The sequence below is a fragment of the Notothenia coriiceps genome, unplaced genomic scaffold, assembly GCF_000735185.1.
Source record: "Notothenia coriiceps isolate Sejong01 unplaced genomic scaffold, NC01 NC01_scaffold00033461, whole genome shotgun sequence".
Lineage (NCBI taxonomy): Eukaryota > Metazoa > Chordata > Actinopteri > Perciformes > Nototheniidae > Notothenia > Notothenia coriiceps.
Window position 1 is genome coordinate 1 of NW_011366162.1, and position 20,397 is coordinate 20,397.

A 20,397-nucleotide genomic window follows, 5' to 3' on the forward strand; every position below is an offset into this window, starting at 1 on the left:
TGATCCTTTGGTTGGCGCTCTTGTTTTTGACTTGCCGTTCCTGAGACCTGTCTCACACGGGGTAGAACCTGAGCCCGGAGTACCGGTACTCTGCAGAGTGCTTCGTGATTAGGAGATTGGGTGATGTATTTGTATGTTTTACCATTAAAGCAGATTATTGTTTAACTTGTATTCTGGTGTTTCTTAATCCCTTCCTTTTTTTTGCGAAGTCATGCTTAATATGTATTTAATAACATACGTTTTATAAAAGTGGAGATGTGTCACTACAAATTGCTCATGATGCTGAAATGATCATAATCACATCATCTTGTAGAGACATTGTTGAATGTATCATTTTGTAGTTGAATGTTCAGGGTTCATACACTTTTTCACCAATGATTTTCAATGACTTCTCCATGACCTTTACCTAATTTCCCATGACCAAAAAAATTACTCTTTCTCAGCTGAAAATGGTTTATTTTAAAATGGAACAGGAAAATAAGGTCTGCATCTGAAACATGTTGTGTCTTTCTAAAACAATCAAATAGTAGGGTTACCAGCTCCTACAGGCTAAAGCAACTCAAATCTCTAACCAGCAAAACATCTCGTCAGTTAAATGCCATTTTACGTTTCATTACTATACGATACAGTATGTATTATCATTATAGTATTACTATTTCGGCGATTAGATAAAATATAAATTATATTTGATGTAACTTTAGTTACTTTTCCGAAACTTTGGGGAAAATATTGTTTTCCATAACTTTTCCAGGGCCTGGAATTAGCATTTCGAATTTCCATGACTTTTCCAGGTTTTTAATGACCGTAAGAACCCTGAGTGTACGTTTGAGTGTTTCCTCTGATTGACATGCTTTTCTACCACAAATGAAGATGCATCTGCACCTTTGGAGGCACACTCACAGAGCTTGTTTCATGCTGCAGACAGGAGGTCTGATGATGGTCACCCGTCTAACTCTAGCAGTCTGATGAGGAGCTCGCTGATGAAGACTCCAGCGGCGAGGATGATGAACATGAGCAGCACAGCGAGGCCACGTCGCACCACCAGCTGCCTGACTGACAGAACCACGTCATCTGAAGTCTGCTGACCTTCCAGCTTCCCCTCCACACCACTCAAAGAACTGGATCGTACGTGGCCCTGTTTCTCACCAGAGTCCGGGGCTGTCGGGGATTTGAAAACATGATTAATTTCTGTTGTGCAATAGTTACCAGTGAGAAGACATCCACATTGAGCTAAAGATAAAGTTAACAGCTACTGGTGTTACCTTTGTTTTCTATCCCGAAGATCTTGTTCCTCTCTGTAATGTGGACTCCAGCTCTTATCAGCGCCTATTCAGAGATATTTAAAACAATAACAAAGAATCGTTTATTTTGAAAAGTCACAGGAAAACATGCTACAGTATTATTATCACATGCTGTCTACACTGTAGATATTTGTTTTGTACAATAGCTATTGCACTGTAATAATTAAACAGACCAGAGTTACTCACCTCTTCTGTGACCTTTGTCCAGTTTAGTTTACAAAGGAAAACAATAAAAAAAACAGACTGTATCAAAACGGAAATTAAAAACCCAGACCACAGCCCTGCGACAGAGATGGAAAGAGGGCTGTTGGTTAGTTTGAGTAAAAATGTGTCAACATTTTCACGATATTATAATTTTTTTTACCCTTACCTACAATGCCCATTTTAACAGGAAACATCAGAGACGCTCCAATGGGGAGCCCGATCAAGTAGAAACCCACCAAGTTGCACACAGCACCAATCATTTGTTTCCCTGTCCCCCTTACAATACCTCCGGTCACACCCTGTGGAGATGAGATAAAGAGAAATGTAAAAAAAAAAAAAAAAAAAAGTTTGGTTCCGTTTGCTCTGCAGAGAAATAATGTGATTTATTGGCAAAAGTTTCTAACCGCAATGGCTTCAGCGACATGGATTACGCCGTACATCTTCATGACATCTGACACTCTCTGAATAATGTCTCTGAAAGAAAAATGCAAATATTCAAATGTTTGATACTGAATATCAGTACAAAGTCAATAGAATTATACTAGCAATAAAACTGCCTTCCTCCGGTAGTGACGGTAGTGATGTAGTGATTAACAAACAAAATGTCCAAGTTTACTTTGCTGATATGGATCACCTCTGAAGTTAATACATGATGAATTACACTTTGTCACAAGCTCATTGTGCGAACATAAGTACGTACTTCTCTGTGGTGAAAATGTAACCAACCAAATCCTTGAACACAATAAGAACTGCTCCGATGAGACATGAGACACAGCCTGGAAGGGAGAGAAAGACACATTGTTAGACAAGACTGGGGAATATATAAAACCATTAAGAGGTGTACCATTTATTTGTAATTAACCGGTGACAGATGACTTCAAAGTGGTACATTTAAAATAGACAAACATGGCACATGACTTTGATCCAAGATCCAAGGAGATCACCACATAGCAGCCATTGCCTTTTGTTTTGGTACATGATGGTTAGTCAGGCTACGAATTGGATCCATACATGCACAGATGAAGGAGACCTTGCTGGACAGCTTGGCTTGCTCTGTGTTCCCAGCACCGAGAGCATTCCCAACACGAACACTGGCAGCCACGGAGATACCCATCGGAAACTGTGTAGGACAGGAGGAAAAAAATATAGAATTTTTTTTAAATTCACAGCCAAATATGGTAAGATTATTGATAATGTCCTGTAGATTAAAATAAATTAGGAATATGCACAAATATTACAAATACAATCCCACAAATATTTCTCAAAATCCATATTTAAACTCTTGAAAATCATTTTCTTCTGTGCTAGGAGGTGCATTTAAAAAAAGTGGGTGTTGAAGGAAACCCCCTAACGTCACACAGCGGATAAGTAGTGTGTTTGAGTTTATGCCTCCTAAAGCTCTCAGATTTAAGATGGGAACATTTTCAGTTTTCTTAAGTTTTTAACCCTTTTACAACTTATTTAGGACCTCATTGCTTATGAACAATAACCGCAGGGCTCTGTGGTCTGGCAAAAGGAGAATTTATGCTTTATTTATTGCATGTTTTTAATGCTGTACATTCCTGTTCATTATCTGTTTCAAATATAAAACGTTCTGTAAACCTAAAAAAATAACAAATGATCATGCATTTTGTTCTATTACTCAATATCAATCCAAAACAATTGAGGAGAAAGTAATAAGGAGAAAAAGCAATGTGTGAGGCAGTTACCATGTAAACGATAGCAGCCAGTTGATAAACGATAGACTGAGCTCCCAACTCGACCTCACTGATCATGCCCGCCAGGAACCCTGCGATCTCGTACAGCCACCACTCCAGACAGAGCATCAGCATGCTGGGGATGGCCAGGTGGAGGAAAGGACCCCACTCCTGCAGGCACTCTGCTGACCAGCCTAGGAGACGACAGGAGGGAGGATGGATCATGGGAAATGCAGATGTTGTCTACAATGCAAAAACTGAACCTAAAGCCCTCATTCAATAGTGTGATAAAACATTCTCTCGCACGGGTTTATCTGTTTTATTTGTTATGTTAGTTGGCTAACACAACTAGTGCTAATTAGCAAACGTGCTAACACAAAACTAAGATTGTAAACATGTTGAACAAAACCCCCACACATAAGCTTCTAACAATTATTTAGTTGGTTATGCTGCTTCAGAACTGTGCCCAACAACAGTCATATAGAGCTACTAGGATGTAGGAAGACTCAAAATGAATGTAATTATAACAATGCAAAATTCACTTATAAACTTTCAAGGCTTTGTTGTCATTTACACATTAGCTACAGTATAGATATGGCAATGAAAAACTCTAGGACATAGAACAAATAGTTTCTGCTTTCCTGATAAATAGCACCACATGTGTCCCAGATATATTTAATCATGCAATCATGAGGAAGTAACAGTCGAAAGAAAGTTATCTCTACAATAGTTTTATCCCCTGAACGTACCGTCCCATGTAGCTTTGTGCAGCCCCCTGAAGCAGATGTAAACAAACAAGAACACAGCCAAGGAATACTGAGAGATGGCATTGGCAGCTGCAGATCCACTTTGGTGGTGTCAAAACAAAGGAGGTAGAAAAACAAAGCATGTAGTCACTGCAGTCGCACAAAGAACTCCCCCTGATGACTATTAAGAATGACTCATAAACATACAATCTCCTTACTCTAATTTATACACTGATTGGTTAAAACAGAAAAGATTATGACTCAGTTAAGGAGTACGCTGGTGGGTGTACTCACGTGATCCCCAGATCCAGGCGGTTTAGGAAGATGTAGTTGATTATTACATTTAAAATGTTCCCCATGGCTCCGGAAATCACCTGGGGCCACATGATGCCCTGTGAGCCAAAGTAAGCTTGTTAAAAGAAACACATCATTCCACCTGCTTCGTATTACTCTCACACACTCCTTACTAACACACAAAATGATCTGATTACAGACTAACTTTCAGTCATTATTTAGTTTCACATCAGTGGTTTGCAGACATTAAACACACCTGATTCTGCAGATACCTCCCCTGCAGCTGGTACATGAAGGCAGCCTGCAGGATCCAACATGAGGCGATGAATGAGGTTAAAAGGCTCAATAATGCAACTCAACATTCATCTGAAGAGGACATATTCTGTTCATTTTCAGGTTATTTTTTGTATTTTGTGCCTTTACTGTGACTTTAATGTTCAAAAGGGTCTTTATTTTTCTCATACTGCCTGTGCTGCAGCACCCCTTTTCACCCTCTGTCTGAAACCAGAGCCCAGTCTGCTCTGATTGGTTAGCTCTGTTGTGATTGGTCAACCACTTAGAGATGACCCGCCCCTTAGTCTATCATGTTCAATGTGTTGGAGCGCTAGCCAATACAATTGTGAGTGTTATAGTGATGTCACTATGTTACAGAAGTCAACAAAGGAGTCCTAATGGAGGCGTTTCAGACGAGTGGGAGAGAAATCCCCTCTGGAGGCAACTTTGGGATTTGAGCCTGTGCAAACCATTGACATGCACACAAACCTATAGAACACACTACAGGAAAGGGAAAACCCCAAAAAGCATAATATGACCTCTTTAAGACATCCATGTGTATGAAGATAAACAAAATATTTTAGGAAAAAAATGTGGAAGAGGACGAACTCACAGGCAGAGCTGGCATAAAGATCTTAACGTACAGCTGGGAGAGTCTTTAGGATAGACAAAAAAAAGGGGGAAATGGTGAAAACATGCAATAAATAACACAATTGTTTGATTCATGATTGATGAGTGTATATGAAGCATTCAATGTCAGTTTATGCTTTTATAATGCACTGATTTTGAAGTGCAGAGGGTTCACCTGGCGACCTCTTTGCTCTGCCTGACAGCCAAGAGAATGGGCTGAGTGTTAATGAGTACGGCCCAGCAGGGGAAACAGGCTAAGAGCAGAATCAGAACTCCCCTCTGGAGTATCACTCCTACGCGCTTCAGGTTACCGCTCCCATAGGTCTGCAGGGAACGGGTCGGAAAAACAAGGAAGATAAATAACGCTTACTCGTGTGCAATTTGACTCAGGAAAACAGATCCGTAGGAGCATAGTGTGAACGCAGCGGTAACTGGTCAGCACTGACCTGGTTGTAATAATATAATACCTGAGATATGAGAGTATCACATGCTGACGCCAAACCACAGCCAATGGAAATACCTGTGACATTTATTACCTATATTGAAAAGAGACAACATAAAACACAGATTCATGAATTGATAGATAATTCAAATCAACCAAGTAGTTAAATTATTTTTAAAATACTTGATTCATACTTGATATCGACTTCATTAATAGATGCACTTCGCTCAGAATACAAACTCATGTTTTCAAATTAAGTAAGCTATAGGTAAAACACAACAAAGAAACAAACAAATACATATAAATAATAGAAATGAAAGTAAACACATATATCTTAAGTTAAAGATAAAAAAGGCAATGATATGCACAAGGGGCTAAGATATAATTATAATTAAAATAATAATAATAATATATCGGATTTTATAGAAGTTTTCCGAATGCTCAAATACACTTTACATAAAATAAGAACAGAAACAAAACAAAAGCATAAACAATAGTCCTAATCAAGAATAAGATATGTTCTTGTTATGTCTTCCAGTTGCTTCAATTCATACTTCATCAAGAAAACAGATGGATGACTTTATAAATATATTAGTATATGCACATACGGTAACCAGCGTTACCCATGTATATATACACACAAGTAGTTACATCCCATTTCAATGGCAGTCAAACAGACTGCGAAAAATAGCTAAAGCTAAACTGCGTTAACATCACTCACGGCTATTGCTAACGCCACCCCCGCCAGCTCGGTTTTCCCCAGGTGTCCGCAGAACACCATGCTGACGAAGCCGATCAGGAAACTCATCATCTGTGAAATAGCCTGGAAAACAAAATCATGCTCGTCTGAATAACTATAAGGAAATTAATGAACTTCAGCAAACATGAAAGAGACATGAAACTCCACATGCAGCCCGTAAAGTGACTGACAGAGTTATTATCCACTCATTGGCATCCGACGTGTGTTATGCTTTGGTTTTACTGCAGCTCCTTTGTATTTCTGAATGTCTTTACTACTTCTCTTTTCTTTTTCGTTCTGGTGATTGCTGGTGTAGGTTTTTGACAGCCTTTGGCATCAAAAGGTTTTCATAAAAGAAAACGAAATGTCCTCATCTATCAAGAACTGGCTTTGTGCACGAAGTGGAAGGCAGGGGAAAGTGGATACATGCTGAACTATTTTTCTTTCCCCTCAAAATGTATAATTTTCTTTTCAGGAGAGACACTTACAAAAATATAGTTCGAAAGTCTATGAGTTTGAGTAACTATATATACTGTTTATAAAAGCAATTTGGAGTCATTTAAGGGTTACCTTTGAACATCTAAAACGTCTTCCAGTGCTTAATGAGTACAGCCAACATGTCACACTGAATGTGTCTGATAATTGAGCTAGTGATTCCTCTAATGCATCTATTTAGGCCACTGTAATCTGTTTGAGTTAAAATGATGCAACACTTCTATTACTAGCCAGGCAATTCTTTGTCCAATTAGTCCCAATGGTTTGCAGTTATTACCCTGTTAATGACTGCTTTATTAAAGCAGGAGGCAAATTGAAAATAATTACTGGTACAGCACAAACCCCAAGTGGAAAATTAAGCAATTTAAGCCTTTTTCAAAGGCATCTCAGTTGTATACACTTTTATCATGGTAATAAGTGACTTCCACGGTAAAATACTCTTAATTACAGCCGGTTTTGAAAAATGTACAATCTTAACAGCCTCAACAACTGATGGAGTTATTATGAGTCACACTCAGTCACTCTGAATATTGTTGCAGACTAAGTACCTCTAGCTCTGAAAATGATTGGTCTTATGAACAAAGAGTTGATTTCCATCCAAACACAATCTTACCACAGGCCCTGCCAGTTTTAAAAAGTGAACAATTTCATTCTTGAAGTCCACAGGTATCCAGCGCTTGATGCTTCTCAGGCAGGATCTGCAGTGCGAGTCGACACCGTGAGCAGCAGGAGAAGCTGATTCATCTGTTTTGGACTCTCCATTTACCCCTGTACATGCAGCTAAATCGTCCATACTGAAATGAGATTTGGCAGAAAACAAAACTCAATCCCAAACTGAATGATCGTACTGTACAGTTCCCCTCGGACACAGACAAGAAAGCTGGGAGTAATCAATAACCAATTACCTGGGTAATAATCAATGGTGAAGGCAATGTCTGCTCACCTAACTCTCTGTCTGTGAGAGTGGGCTGTTACTATACAATATGCTGGGGCATATCCACCCCCGACCCACCACCAAGCTGTGCACTCCCCTAAAAACGGTGCCAAAATGAAGCTGGTTGTTTACTCTTGGCTGTGCTGCAGTGTCTCAGATGTTCACTGTTTCACCAAAGCTCAAAGGAATGAAACAGTGTGAAGACACTTGCCTATGATTTAACACAGTGTATGAGTAACAGAGTGCTCATCTGGTTAAACCCTGCCCTTAACAAGACACTGACGGGAGGTGGGATGACTCATGATAATTTCACTTGAGAAAGTTTAGGAAAAGTAAAAGATGACTGTGACAATACATGTGACACAAGACGGGTGATAAGTATCTGCAAGGGCACAAGCACACAGGGAATTAAGCAGCTCCTTTCAGAAGAGAATAAGCTCCGAACATTACCAGCTCAGACGGCATAGCAAGCAACTAGCTAGTGAACATAAAACACTGAAAAACAGGTATATAAGATGTTTATTCTAAAAAAAGAATGATTATCTGAATGAATGATAATCTTGCTCCATAATGCGGGGAAGTTAAACAGAAAACGAGTTTGCCTAAAAGATGATAAGTATGTGTTGGGTTCACAGATAGGTGTTTTTTTGTTGCTATTGCAGGTTTCATTACAACAATTACATAAGAGGAAGTAAAAATCTATGGCATTTCTAAGAGCGGATATAAAAACAAACCTAATTAGCCAAAGATTCACACTTTTTTGTTTTCCTTGTCTTAAATATATGAGGACCAAATGGGCCTGCTATAAACACTGAATTAAATATTAAGATGTAAGTGAGTTATTACAGTCACTAAAATATGTAAATGCAATCATCTGAGCACTACTTTACATGTAATAGTTTTTACAATAGTTATTACAACAAAGTTCGACATCATATGTAAGAGCTATTTCAGAATATCCTTTTTATTTTATTCAACAAACAGCTAAAAGCTCAAAGTAGAATTCCCATCTTCTTTTGCTGTCGGCTGTCAAACTATCTCATGACGGCAGAGATACAAAAAGACCTGACGTGGTGTGACTCACTCATATATATTTTTCGCCTCACTGAGGTAAATCACTGCGCCTGTCACTGTAAACAGCACACTTGCTTGTATCCTGTCGCCTCTTCGTGTTTTATTCCTTCTCCCATAGTAACACCTCTGGTTGCGGCTGTGTGAACCTCCCATCGGGTGGTGCTGTTTTGCTCTGGCTGAAACTCAAACGATCAACATTTCTGGCACATCAGCCTGCTTCACTGAACTTTGAATGGATTTCTTATAATTTAATCAAATCACTCTAAACATATGCTTCTCCTTCAGCTGATTCAAACACAGCCAAGCCTCTCTGCAACATACCGTTCAACATATTATCAAACTCAAATTAGCAGTTTCAAATGTTTTTCTTTGCTTCGGGGGCTAGAAGGAGACGAGAAAAGCGAAGAAAGAGAAATTAGCAGAGGCCAACGGGAGAGGAAGGGGGTGACACCTAGCGTAGGCTCTCATTCATTTCCCTGGTTCAGTGATGCAGCAAGGCCCACCGGGTCCACCCACCCACCAAATTGTATTCCTCCGGCTCCCCCAACCCAACCACACGCTCAGACTCACACACACGTAAATATGATCCACCAACCAGCGAGGCCGTCGTCCGCCGTGACGTCACACTGCAGTTCTTCTCGGGCTCCACTGGATGACAGTGGCAAGTCACCGCTTACACACCATCAGCCGTCATTCTTAATGGCGACCAGTCAGAGTGTGTGTACGTGAGTGCATTTGTATGTGTGTTTGTGTGCCTGTGCGTTTGGGTGGGGTTCGCGCCTGATGGGTAGCGATGGAGTATTGAGGAGGTGGAGAGGGCTTATTGGAGGGGGTAGGTGTTTGATGGAGGTGTAGGAGGCGGGGGCGGGCAGTAAAAATCGCAAATGAGAGGAAATTGTTTTGAGTCACAGCAGATTTGGTGGAGTGAGATAAGGGCTGATGACGGTGGTGGTGGTGTGATTAGGATTAGGGTGGGGGGGTTTGGAGAGAGTAGAAGGTGTGGTGTGGTGCGGAAGGGGTGGGGTTAGGGGTTGGGAGAGTGTGTGCATGGAAGAAGGTTTTGGGAGGGGTGAGACTATTTACACGCACAGTGTCCCTGTGTCAGTGTGTGTTGGGTTGTGCATTTATCTGTGTGTAGGTTGTGATTTTTCCTTCTGACTATGAGAGAGGGGGTTTGAGGGAACGATGAGGAGATGGGTGGTTTAGATAATGGCGGACAAAGACAGCGGACGAGGGCAGAGCGTGTCACGCAGAAAGATAGAGTGCGATGGAATAAGAAAGAGTGCATGAGACAAAAGAAGTGAACATTTGATAGAGAGGGAAAAAAAAACGGAGACAGTGCAGAGGGGGGGTGTGCAGGCCGTGGATGAGAGGATGGACGAGGGGAGGGATGTTGAAAGAGTGCCAGAGTGATTTTCGACGTGTTCTCTTCCCTCCTTTGTTGGTTAAGTTGCTGGTAGCTTTGGCGGCTGGAGCTTTAGGGTTTTTTGAGAGAAACAATGACGCAGTGGGAATCGTGGCGTCTGCTCCAGCTGATAATGATGATGCCGATAACAATAATAAGTAGCTTCTAGTGGAACCCTAAAACCGCTGGCACGTGAAGCGTACGTCACACATTATCACACATGACACACTGCACTGGACACACAGACATGGCTATCTCACGTTGGCAGTGTGTGTGAGGGGGGTCAGAGAGAGAGAGCGAGACACAAAGAGACTCATGGGTGGAAAAAGAGAGAAATGGGGAGCAGAGGGGGGGAAAACAGATTATACTCGGAGTCTGTCACCTGCATACACTTGAAATACGGGATGAACGTGGGGGATGTAAGCTGAAAGTCAAAAACGAAATGAATGCGTTTTTTTAGCTCCCACTATTGTAGGTGGGCAATCTTGTGTAATTGTGCTTTTATCAGAACAGAGAGCAACAAAAAGAAAAGATGAAAGGCAGTCACTCAAAGAAAGCTAAACCCCACTGAGCAACATTATATTGAAATGTGATAAAAACTTGAATGAGATGGTGGGAGGGGGTTTGGTTCACATTTTCGTAAAACCACATTCTCCCTTTAAATGTCAAGCGCCTCATTTGAATTTCAGACTTTGTCAAAAGAAACATATAATTGAAGTAGGGACCCAAAAATGACGATATAGATTTGAAGTAATTCAGCCATGACTAAAGCAAAGGAGAATCTGCTGTCTGCTCTTTTGATGATGCTTTTGAATTTCTTCGGTGAGTCATATAGACATTTCTTGAAATAGCCACAGCAATGCTGCACTCAAATCGTGTACCAGGTGTTATAAATACGGCTTGATGTTTGGAGAATTATAATTTCGTTTTGATGAGGAAGGTTGGCAGAGACAGCAGAGTGGGAGGTATTCTCCTGCAGAAACAAATTACAATCGTAACATGTAACTGTCTCTCAGGAAATTAGGTTACATTATGCCTTAATGAAAACCTTGTCTGACCTGCGCAAACCGGCACCATGGGAACACGTTATAATCCCACTGTTGATATACACAGTGCTGTCATAATGCAATGGACGAGCCTTCTCAAATGCCACCAACCCTGATTTGTCTTCAGTGACTCATCCAGCCTCTAAAACAATGCGGCACCGTGCTGCTCGCTCCCTCATGACACACTGTCCTTTCCATAGCACCCTTGATGAAGCTGCGGGTTTGTCCACAGGGATAAACACAAACAGACAGCACCAACGGGTGTCTCCACTCGCCCAAGCAGAAATAAATAAAAAACAAGGATCAGAGGTAAACTGATTTTTGAGGACATCTTGTATGAACCAGACAAAAGCCCCCCATTAGGCTCTCGGGGGCTTTTGTGTATGTTTTTGTGGTGGGGTCGTAGGGCTGGATTACATCCATGATAAACAAATGCTTGGAATTGATTCTGTGCTTTGTTGATTCATACAGTCTGAAGAGGCTCATTGACTGTGGCAGCTGGTTGACCTTGCAGGGAAGGCAACCTGTTTCTCTCACTTTCAGTTTCCCCCTTGGGAGGTTTTTTTTCCTCTCGTCTGAGGAAGTGAAGCAGGAGATGTTGTTTCTGACATGAACAGCGGCACCTGGACTCACATACCTGGAACATAGCAGCATTGTGTGACGCTTTGGTGTCTAAGCTCTTCAAATCGATCCTTACACACTTTGACAAGTGGCTAAAATAACTTTGCATTATCTGGTTTTGGAAATAGATTGAAAACAAAGACGTTATCTGCTTTATCTAAACGCTAATCACACACGTCTTAACCTACACACTTTCAGCCTATTGGCTTTCATCAGTACCTTGGCTTTTACCTTTTTAAATGCGGACTATAATCCTAAACACTTACAACGAACTTACACCTCAACACAAACAAAAATATGGGAGTAGGTATCCATTACTGAGGTAAATATATGGATGATATTAGCTTTACATTTACAGTACAATACTCTTACTTCCATGCCAGCTAAAACGTCATACTCTGCATCAAAGTTAGTCAGATTTCAATGTTTTAGCTGCTGCTGTAGTTATTATGACTCTCAACCATAAAGCAAACAACACTCAAGAAAATATATGGAAACTGAAGATATGGAAAGAAAAAGGAAACGAGATATATTGGAGATGGAGAGATATAGGAAAATAAAAGTGAATATACGAACACATCTGTGTGAGTTAAGATGTTTCAACTTTAGCGAAAGATTGATATGACGATATTTCATGATTATTCTTACATCAACAAGGCTGAGACTGTTGCTGCAGTCTATGACTCAACATTAGTACTAAACGGTGATGGAAAAAAACAGGGAAGGACTTGGAGGAAACTGAGTGAAGCCCAGTGTTGGAAGAAGTACTCCTTTATCCTTTACTTAAGTACAAATAAAACTTAAGTAAAAATAAAACTACAATGGTCTTAAAGTACTCCATTGCAAGTAAAAGGCCTGATTTCAAAATGTTACTTCAGTAAAAGTACAAAAGTATTGTCATCAAAATGAACTTAAAGTACAGAAAGTAATAGTACTCGTTCTGCACAATGGCCCATTTCTGAATACTATGTATAATAAGTTCAGAAGAAGCTATGTTCTTCAGATGTAAAAGTACTCGCTATGCAGAAAGGATATTTTCACAGTAATATAATATTATGGTTATTATTTATCCTGTTTTTCCTAAATGTAGGAGCATTTTATGCATTTTATATATTTATATATATTTATATATTTATTGTTGTAGTTGGTCAATGTGGACAAAATGTAGATACTTAAAATACTGTGTCATTTCATTTGACATGCAGCAGTGCATTATACCATATCAGCATTTCCTGTGTTTTAAATATGGACAAAGTAACTCTGAGTGTTAAAATAATTGTAGTGGAGTAAAAAAAAGGATATTTTTACCTTTGAAATGTAGCAGGAGTAGAAGTAAAAGTGGGATAAAATGGAAATACTATACTTTAAAATAATACTTAAGTACAGTACTAAAGTAAATGTGCTGTCAATGAATATGTGGTTAGTTCTAGAGATGTGTGTTTGTAACTTGTTTCCTGTTATGATGGCAGAAACAAACTGAGTAATGCCCCTTTTGTTTTTGTATGACTGATTCTGGATCGAATGTGGGAAAGTGTAATGAATCTCTTCCGCGTTCACATGCACTTGGGCGAGGGCAGGGTGTTTGTGGATGTTTGTTCATGTGTGAAACTCTCTGTTTGAACAGAGTTTGACCAAATATGTAGTCAGACTCGACAGTTAAAGGTCGCAGCCACACAGAGTAAAACAGGCGTTCAAAGCAGTGGTGTAAAGTAACTAAGTACATTTAATCAAGCACTGTACTTAAGGACAATTTTTTGCTAGTTATGTTCATATACCCAACTACAATTCAGAGGTTAATCGTGTACTTGAATCTAATTTGCAGATTTTGTTTAATGATGTAAAATATAATCAACACTTAAATCAGACTTTAATTCCACCTGGAGTAAATTCACAAGCTACCCTGCAGTATACAAAGTCATTACAACTAGCTGCACCTTTACCAGCTTTGATAACACTTAAGTGCATCAATAATTAAAATCTAAATACATAATATATATGATTCTGAAATGGAACAATCTGCATAATGAGTACTTTTTACTTTTGGTACTTTACATGTAAGTACATTTTGGTGCTAATCATTTTGTACTTTTACTTGAGTGAACTTTTGAATGCAGGACGTTTACTTGTTACAGAGTATTTCTACACTCTTGTACTTGTACTTTTACTCAAGTACAACATCTGAGTACTTCTCCAAACCTCTGGCTGTGACCAGGGCATACGTTAGGAAACTAAAGAGACAACGCGATGAATGCTTTTTTCCAACATGTAAGGTCCAACTCTGTATAATAAAGCGAAACATAAAATCAATAGGTCTCTCATTCACATAGTTGCCATGACAACATCGTGGAAAAAAGCTTACGTGTGGTCTTCACAGTGGGAAGACTTCCCATCTCCTGAAAGTACTAAGCCACTAACCAATATGTTCGCGAACAAATCTAAAAAAAAAGAAATGACGGGACTATGAATGAAAACAAAGTGGCCTTCAGAAAAATGCAAACGTTGCACAGGTGTACAGAGAGGCTGAGAGAAATCACAGCAAGAAGGTACACAGAGAGAAATCACCAGAAGGTTAACCGGAGAGAAATCACCAGCAGTTACACAGGGAGAGAAATCACCAGAAGTTACACAGGAGAGAAATCACCAGAAGGTTACACAGGGAGAGAATCACAGAAGGTTACAACAGAGAGAGGAAATCACCAAGGTTACACAGGGAGAAGAAATCACCAGCAGGTTACACAGGGAGAGAAAAACACCAGCAGGTTTACACAGGGAAAAATCACCAGAAGGAAAGGTTACACAGAGAGAGAATCACCAGCAGTACCAGGAGAAGAAATCACCACATTACACAGAAGAGAGAAATTACCAGCCAGGTACACAGAAGAGAAAACACCCAGAAGTACACAGAGAGAAATACACCAGCAGTTACACAGGAGAAAATCACCAGAAGGAAGGGTACACAGAGAGAGAAATCACCAGCAGATTACACAGGGAGAGAAACACCAGCCAATTAACACAGAGAGAAATCACCGGCAGGAAGGTTACACGAGAGAGAATCCACCAGAAAGGAAGGTTACACAGAAGAAAAATCACAGCAAGTACACAGGGAGAGAAATCACAAATTTTACCACAGAAAGAAATCACAAGCAGGTTACACGGAGAACGGAGAAATCACCAGAGGAAGGTTATCAAACACCAGCGAGAGAAAACACAGAGGTACGCAGGAAGAGAAATCACCAGAAGGAAAGGTACACAGCGAGAGAAACACAGAAGTTACACAGAGAGAAACACCAGCAGGTACACAGAGAGAGAAATCACCAGCAGGTTACACAGAGAGAAAAATCACAGCAGGTTACACAGGGAGAGAAATCACAGCAGTTTACACAGGAGAAGAACACAGACCAGCAGGTACACAAGAGAAGAATCACCAGAAGTTACACAGAAGAGAAATTACCAGAAGTTACACAGAGAGAGAAAACACCAGCAGGTTACCAGAGAAGAAATCACCAGCAGTTACACAGAGAGAGAAATCACCAGCAGGTTACACAGGGAGAGAAACCACCAGCAGGTACATCAGGAGAGAATCACCAGCAGTTAGCACAGAGAGAAGAAATCACCAGCAGTACACAGGAGAAAAACACCAGCAGTACACAGGAGAGAAATACCAAGCAGTTACACAGGGAGAGAAATCACCAGCAGTTTACCAACAGGGAGAAAGCGATGCCGACCACAGCAGCTCCAACTCAACTCAACACAGAGCATTATTACTGCATTATGAGACCAAAGCAGCAAACAACCAGCCACTACTAATACAATGGAAATGAATTCATCTCATTCTTTGTTTCCAGGGACATGGCAGTGGATGGAGAAATGGGGGGGGGGGGATGGTGCTGCGGTGGTGATGAGGCTTGAAAAGAGATGAAGCTGGCTGGGGGGGAGGAGGGATGGGGGAGGACTGGAGAGTGTGAGTTAAACGCAGCGAGAATCAGAATGAACGATGACAAGATCTGCTCCTTATTTCCCATCTTTTTATCCTCAAGGAGGAAACGGAGACCTAATGCTTGTGTCTACCGGAAACACTACGCTGCGGATATCAGTGGTTTCTGTATTTAACATTCAAATAACTGCAGAGTGTTCCCACCCATTTGTAGATTTGTCAAGGCGAAATTTAGCTAATGTTGCTGTTGAAAGCTCACCTCATTTTACTGTCAGGCTGCAGAATAAATGCTTTGTTTTTACAGTAACCTTGCGCTATCTGACAGCCAATGAAAAATGAGTCAGTTTAACATACAGCTTTGCTAGAAAGTCCTTTTGCACTGAAGAAGCTGTTGTGTTGCGATTAAGAAATCAACAGACAAGCAAGGTTTGTTTATGCCTCTGTCTTTTCTCTTATTTAACATAATGTTTGTCATTGGCTTTAAAAAACGAAAGCTTGACAACCTTTACGAAAACATGCGAAATAATTGAGATATTAGTTAAGAGTAGTAGGTTATGTGTTGTCTGGCATAAACTGCAGATCAATAATGTATTAAGGCCGTTTCACTCAGTTGGCGTCTGATACCATTTAATAAAAAAAACCTCACATGGGATATTTGGATATAAATATGAGTGAGAAGAGCTTTTGTGTATTGTGCTGTTTAAAAATGTATTAATTGAACGAAAAGAAATGTGCATCGTTATAATAAGAAAATATAAATAAATATATTTGACGGTTCCAAGTTTGAATGGTTTTATTGGAAAGTAAACTAAACGTGTAGAGGTGTCAGAAAGTTGGGGGAAGAAAACAATCAAGGCATTAACGAGATGAACAAAAAATAGAATATTGAAATGTTTTTCTCCGACATATCTGTATAATTTCTAATGATTCAGTCAAGTTGAATAGAGCACATTTGACGCAGTCTTTTCAAGCCCGAGCTAACGAGAAGGAGCAGAACGGTAGCAGAAGGAAATATGTACACAGGATACAGATGGTTGATTTATTTGAACTAATTACAATAACTGCAACATCATGCTGGAAGTAAACCATCTCAAGTCTAATTTCTGTCTTTCATTAACATTTTGTTCGACAGTTTATCCTAATCATCGTGCTGATATCCTCAAATTCCCTGGCAAGGCTTTTAAAAAGGTCAAACCATTTTGTATTCTCCTTTTGATTTTGAAATTCCTCCGCTTTTTTATTTTCAAGTTGTAATTTTTTAGATTTGACAATGCGGCACATTCAGTGAATGCAGTTTACGAAACAATATGGCATTGTAGCCATGCAGCTGTGGGTTGTGATGGCAAAGTCTGTCTCTTTTGGGTCTGTCCGTATATATGTATGTGTGTGTGTGTGTGTGTGTGTGTGTGTGTGTGTGTGTGTGTGTGTGTGTGTGTGTGTGTGTGTGTGTGTGTGTGTGTGTGTGTGTGTGTGTGTGTTGCCTACAGGTGACTCATCGCACTGCAGATGACCACAATGTTTTTCTGCTGCTTGAGCGTTCATGGATCTCTTTCTACATTTCCCTCTCCTATGATTCTCAAGCGCTCCCTCCCTCTCGTTGCTTCTGTTTTTCTCTTCACACCCTCCTGCTATCACTTTCCATCAGTGTTTTCTTTAGGCGTTATAAGCCTGTATCCCCAGATTACATAACGCCCTGCCTCGTTCAATTCTGTCTGGACGCCACGGAAGTGACGTGGAGCAAATAAAGAGACAAAGGAAACGGAACATTTACATTTTGAAGCACGTTTCATACACGCGTTTCGGTTTCTGAGCACTAAATTGCAGAAGGCTGGCCACCAGCAGCAGAGCGAGATCTAGCCCAGGTATAATGAGCCATAATGTCATGTTACAATCTGATTGGCATAGCCATCGTCACAGAGAGGGGCGGGAAGAGGGGATGGAGACAGAGCAGGAGAGACAGAGAGAGGGGGGACATAATAATGATGATGATGATGATGATGAGGGGTCATGAAACGAAACAAAGGCAGGATGACAAAAAAAAGGTTAGGATCAATTTGTGCCTTTCACATCATTTTCTGCCTCCGCTCTCCCTCTCCGTCTCTCGCCCAGCGTCCAATTCACATCAATCATACATCCATTTACCTCATCCCTCTCTCACTTAGTCTCTCCTCCATTTCTTGTCCTCTGCTTTCCTGTAATCTGCATCCAGTGCCAATGATTTTGAATGTTTAAACATCATTTCAAATGAGAGCAGGTGTTTCCTTGATGACACATTTTAATGTTTACTGAACAGTGGAGAGGGAACTAGAACTTATATTTAATCTACAAGGCCAGAAAACAACATGTGCACAAACTAACAAGGATAGATTAATTTATCAGCCTTTCTAAAAAAGTACCACTGGTCTTATTGAAAATGATTTATGTTGTAAAGAAATAGGGTTCCTGTGTTGTTGATCATGTTCATCTTCAAAATGTTGTTTTTTCACAATATTATTGAATATCAGCTAAAATAAAAATACATTGCATTATTTTTACTTAATAAGATATTCATTGTATTGCATTTAATACAGAATGTTTAGGAAAGCATAATGACAAAAATAAAAGTCTGTAAAAGGTGTTGAAACTCACATGCACGTATAACAGGGTCATATCAGTTAACATGAATCTAAATACCCCTCTTTTTTTTGGTCAAAACTGCTAATAATTGGATATTCAGTGATTTTTACATCCATCATAATCAAAGCTGATTGTAGATTAACCTAATCTTGGACATGCACATGGCAGGCAGGATCACACACACACACACACACACACACACACACACACACACACACACACACACACACACAAACGGAGCATTTACATTGTAATTACCCCTGAGCCCCTCTCTGGTCCCTGTGGGGCCTCAGCCTGAAGATGGTCTCAGAAGAGTCCCAGTTGTCCCATTGAGGAGATCATTAGCCTGGTTAGAGTAATCCACAACAGTCCCGTGTGTGCGTTTGTTCACAGGCATACGTGTGTGTGTGGGGGTGTGTGTTCCTTGTGTGCTCATGTGTTAAGCATCTGTTAAATGGACTCCACGGCCTTTATAGTCGGTGGACATTAGCTTTATTGGAGGGATCTGAAAAGTTATTTAGTGACAGCTGGGATTTCCCTCCCCAGGGACGGAGCTGCTGACTGCTCATGATAGCAGCCATGAATGAAAGGGGAAATAGGCGTTAAATTGAAAGACCCGGAAAACTGCCGGGGAAAAACACCCCTGAATACATTAAAATAAAAATAAAAATACACATTAAATAACCTACAGAAAATACTTATTTTATTCATTTTCATTGTGTCTTTATTTTATAAATGTAAGAAAATGAAGAATGAGGTTTTGTTTTTATTAACTTACATCAAAATCTTGATTTTTGTTTATTTTTAACCTCAATGAATTTACACTATGATACATTTGAACATGAGGAACAATTGTTTATGAACAATAGAAAAATACATTTAGTTTCAGTTTTTATCAGAGAAATACACCTGCATGTTGGAGTGTTTAAATGTAATGTATTCTGCAATTTAGAATATTGAATCTGTATCAGCTTTCTTTCTGCAGGGTTATTTGTATATATGAGAGGCAATGTGGCTGTGCTTTGTGTACTTTAGGGTTGCTTGCTGTTTATTTTCCTGACAGCTTCAGACTGCAAACATCTGCATGCTGTTGCATTGTGTGATGTGCCTCTAGACTCTTTGAACTAACGTGACCCCCGCCAATCAGCGGCCCTTGCTCTTTCTGATTCTCCTTTCTCCCCCCTCTGCCATTTTCCTCCAACCACTGTTGTTCGGAAAAATTATCCTCTCTTTGCACTCTGCTAGAAAAAAAAGAGTGGAGTGAAGGGGCACACAGAGGGGGGGGGAGAGCGAGAGGGCAACTGATTGCTCCTATTGTTTAAGAGTGAGGCCTGCAGCCTCATGGGGGGATAATTGCCACACAAGGAGGGTAATGTGTTTGGAAAAAAAGACAAATTAAAATAAAGGTGGTTGAAAAGGGCTTGTAAAGAGGATGCTGTGGATTAGTTTAATCCACACATTATAAATGAAATGTGAACGAGTAAAACCAACACACATACATTCACGTAAAGTATTATGAATGATATTGATACACAGTGTGTCTTTTATTCTGGAAATCTTTTATTTTCATGCTTTTATTTGTGTCAGTTAATTAGAGCACTTGAAATAAAATGGCCATCCTATATGATGACATCAAAACAATACAGAGTAGTGTATCTGTTCCTTTGAAAGCTTCCACTAAAGAGACTGCAGTGCAGGTAAAAAGGAACCTGAAAAGGAGAGCTGTGGTTATATTATGTAGGATGTTGATACAAAAACAAACAGGGGATATTTTTCACTGGGTTTGGGGAAAAAAGCCGCAAAATAATTATTCATTACCCATCGCTTTTTTTAGGCCCAAATGGATATTTGAGACGTTTATCAAGTCAATTTAAATATAGTATTAAACCGTATGGCTTTTCATTATTTTACAGTATTGAAAACAACATCTGTTTTATGAATTGTGA

At 39.9% G+C, this 20,397-nt stretch overlaps 1 protein-coding gene across 1 annotated transcript; it reads right to left on the reverse strand.

Annotated features, from left to right (window-relative positions):
* Positions 1 to 739: 739 nt before the first annotated feature.
* Positions 740 to 7,941, reverse strand: LOC104961601 (multidrug and toxin extrusion protein 1). The gene is made up of 17 exons (XM_010789924.1): positions 7,727 to 7,941; positions 7,435 to 7,615; positions 6,309 to 6,410; positions 5,613 to 5,681; positions 5,321 to 5,469; positions 5,129 to 5,171; positions 4,499 to 4,543; positions 4,243 to 4,340; positions 3,952 to 4,049; positions 3,215 to 3,396; positions 2,517 to 2,625; positions 2,206 to 2,281; positions 1,910 to 1,979; positions 1,672 to 1,804; positions 1,488 to 1,582; positions 1,263 to 1,326; positions 740 to 1,158 (listed from the first exon to the last, which is right to left on the reverse strand). The coding sequence occupies exons 2-17, from the start codon at positions 7,612 to 7,614 to the stop codon at positions 941 to 943; spliced, it is 1,731 nt and encodes a 576-aa protein (XP_010788226.1). The 5' UTR covers position 7,615; positions 7,727 to 7,941; the 3' UTR covers positions 740 to 940.
* Between the last annotated feature and the right edge of the window lie 12,456 nt (positions 7,942 to 20,397).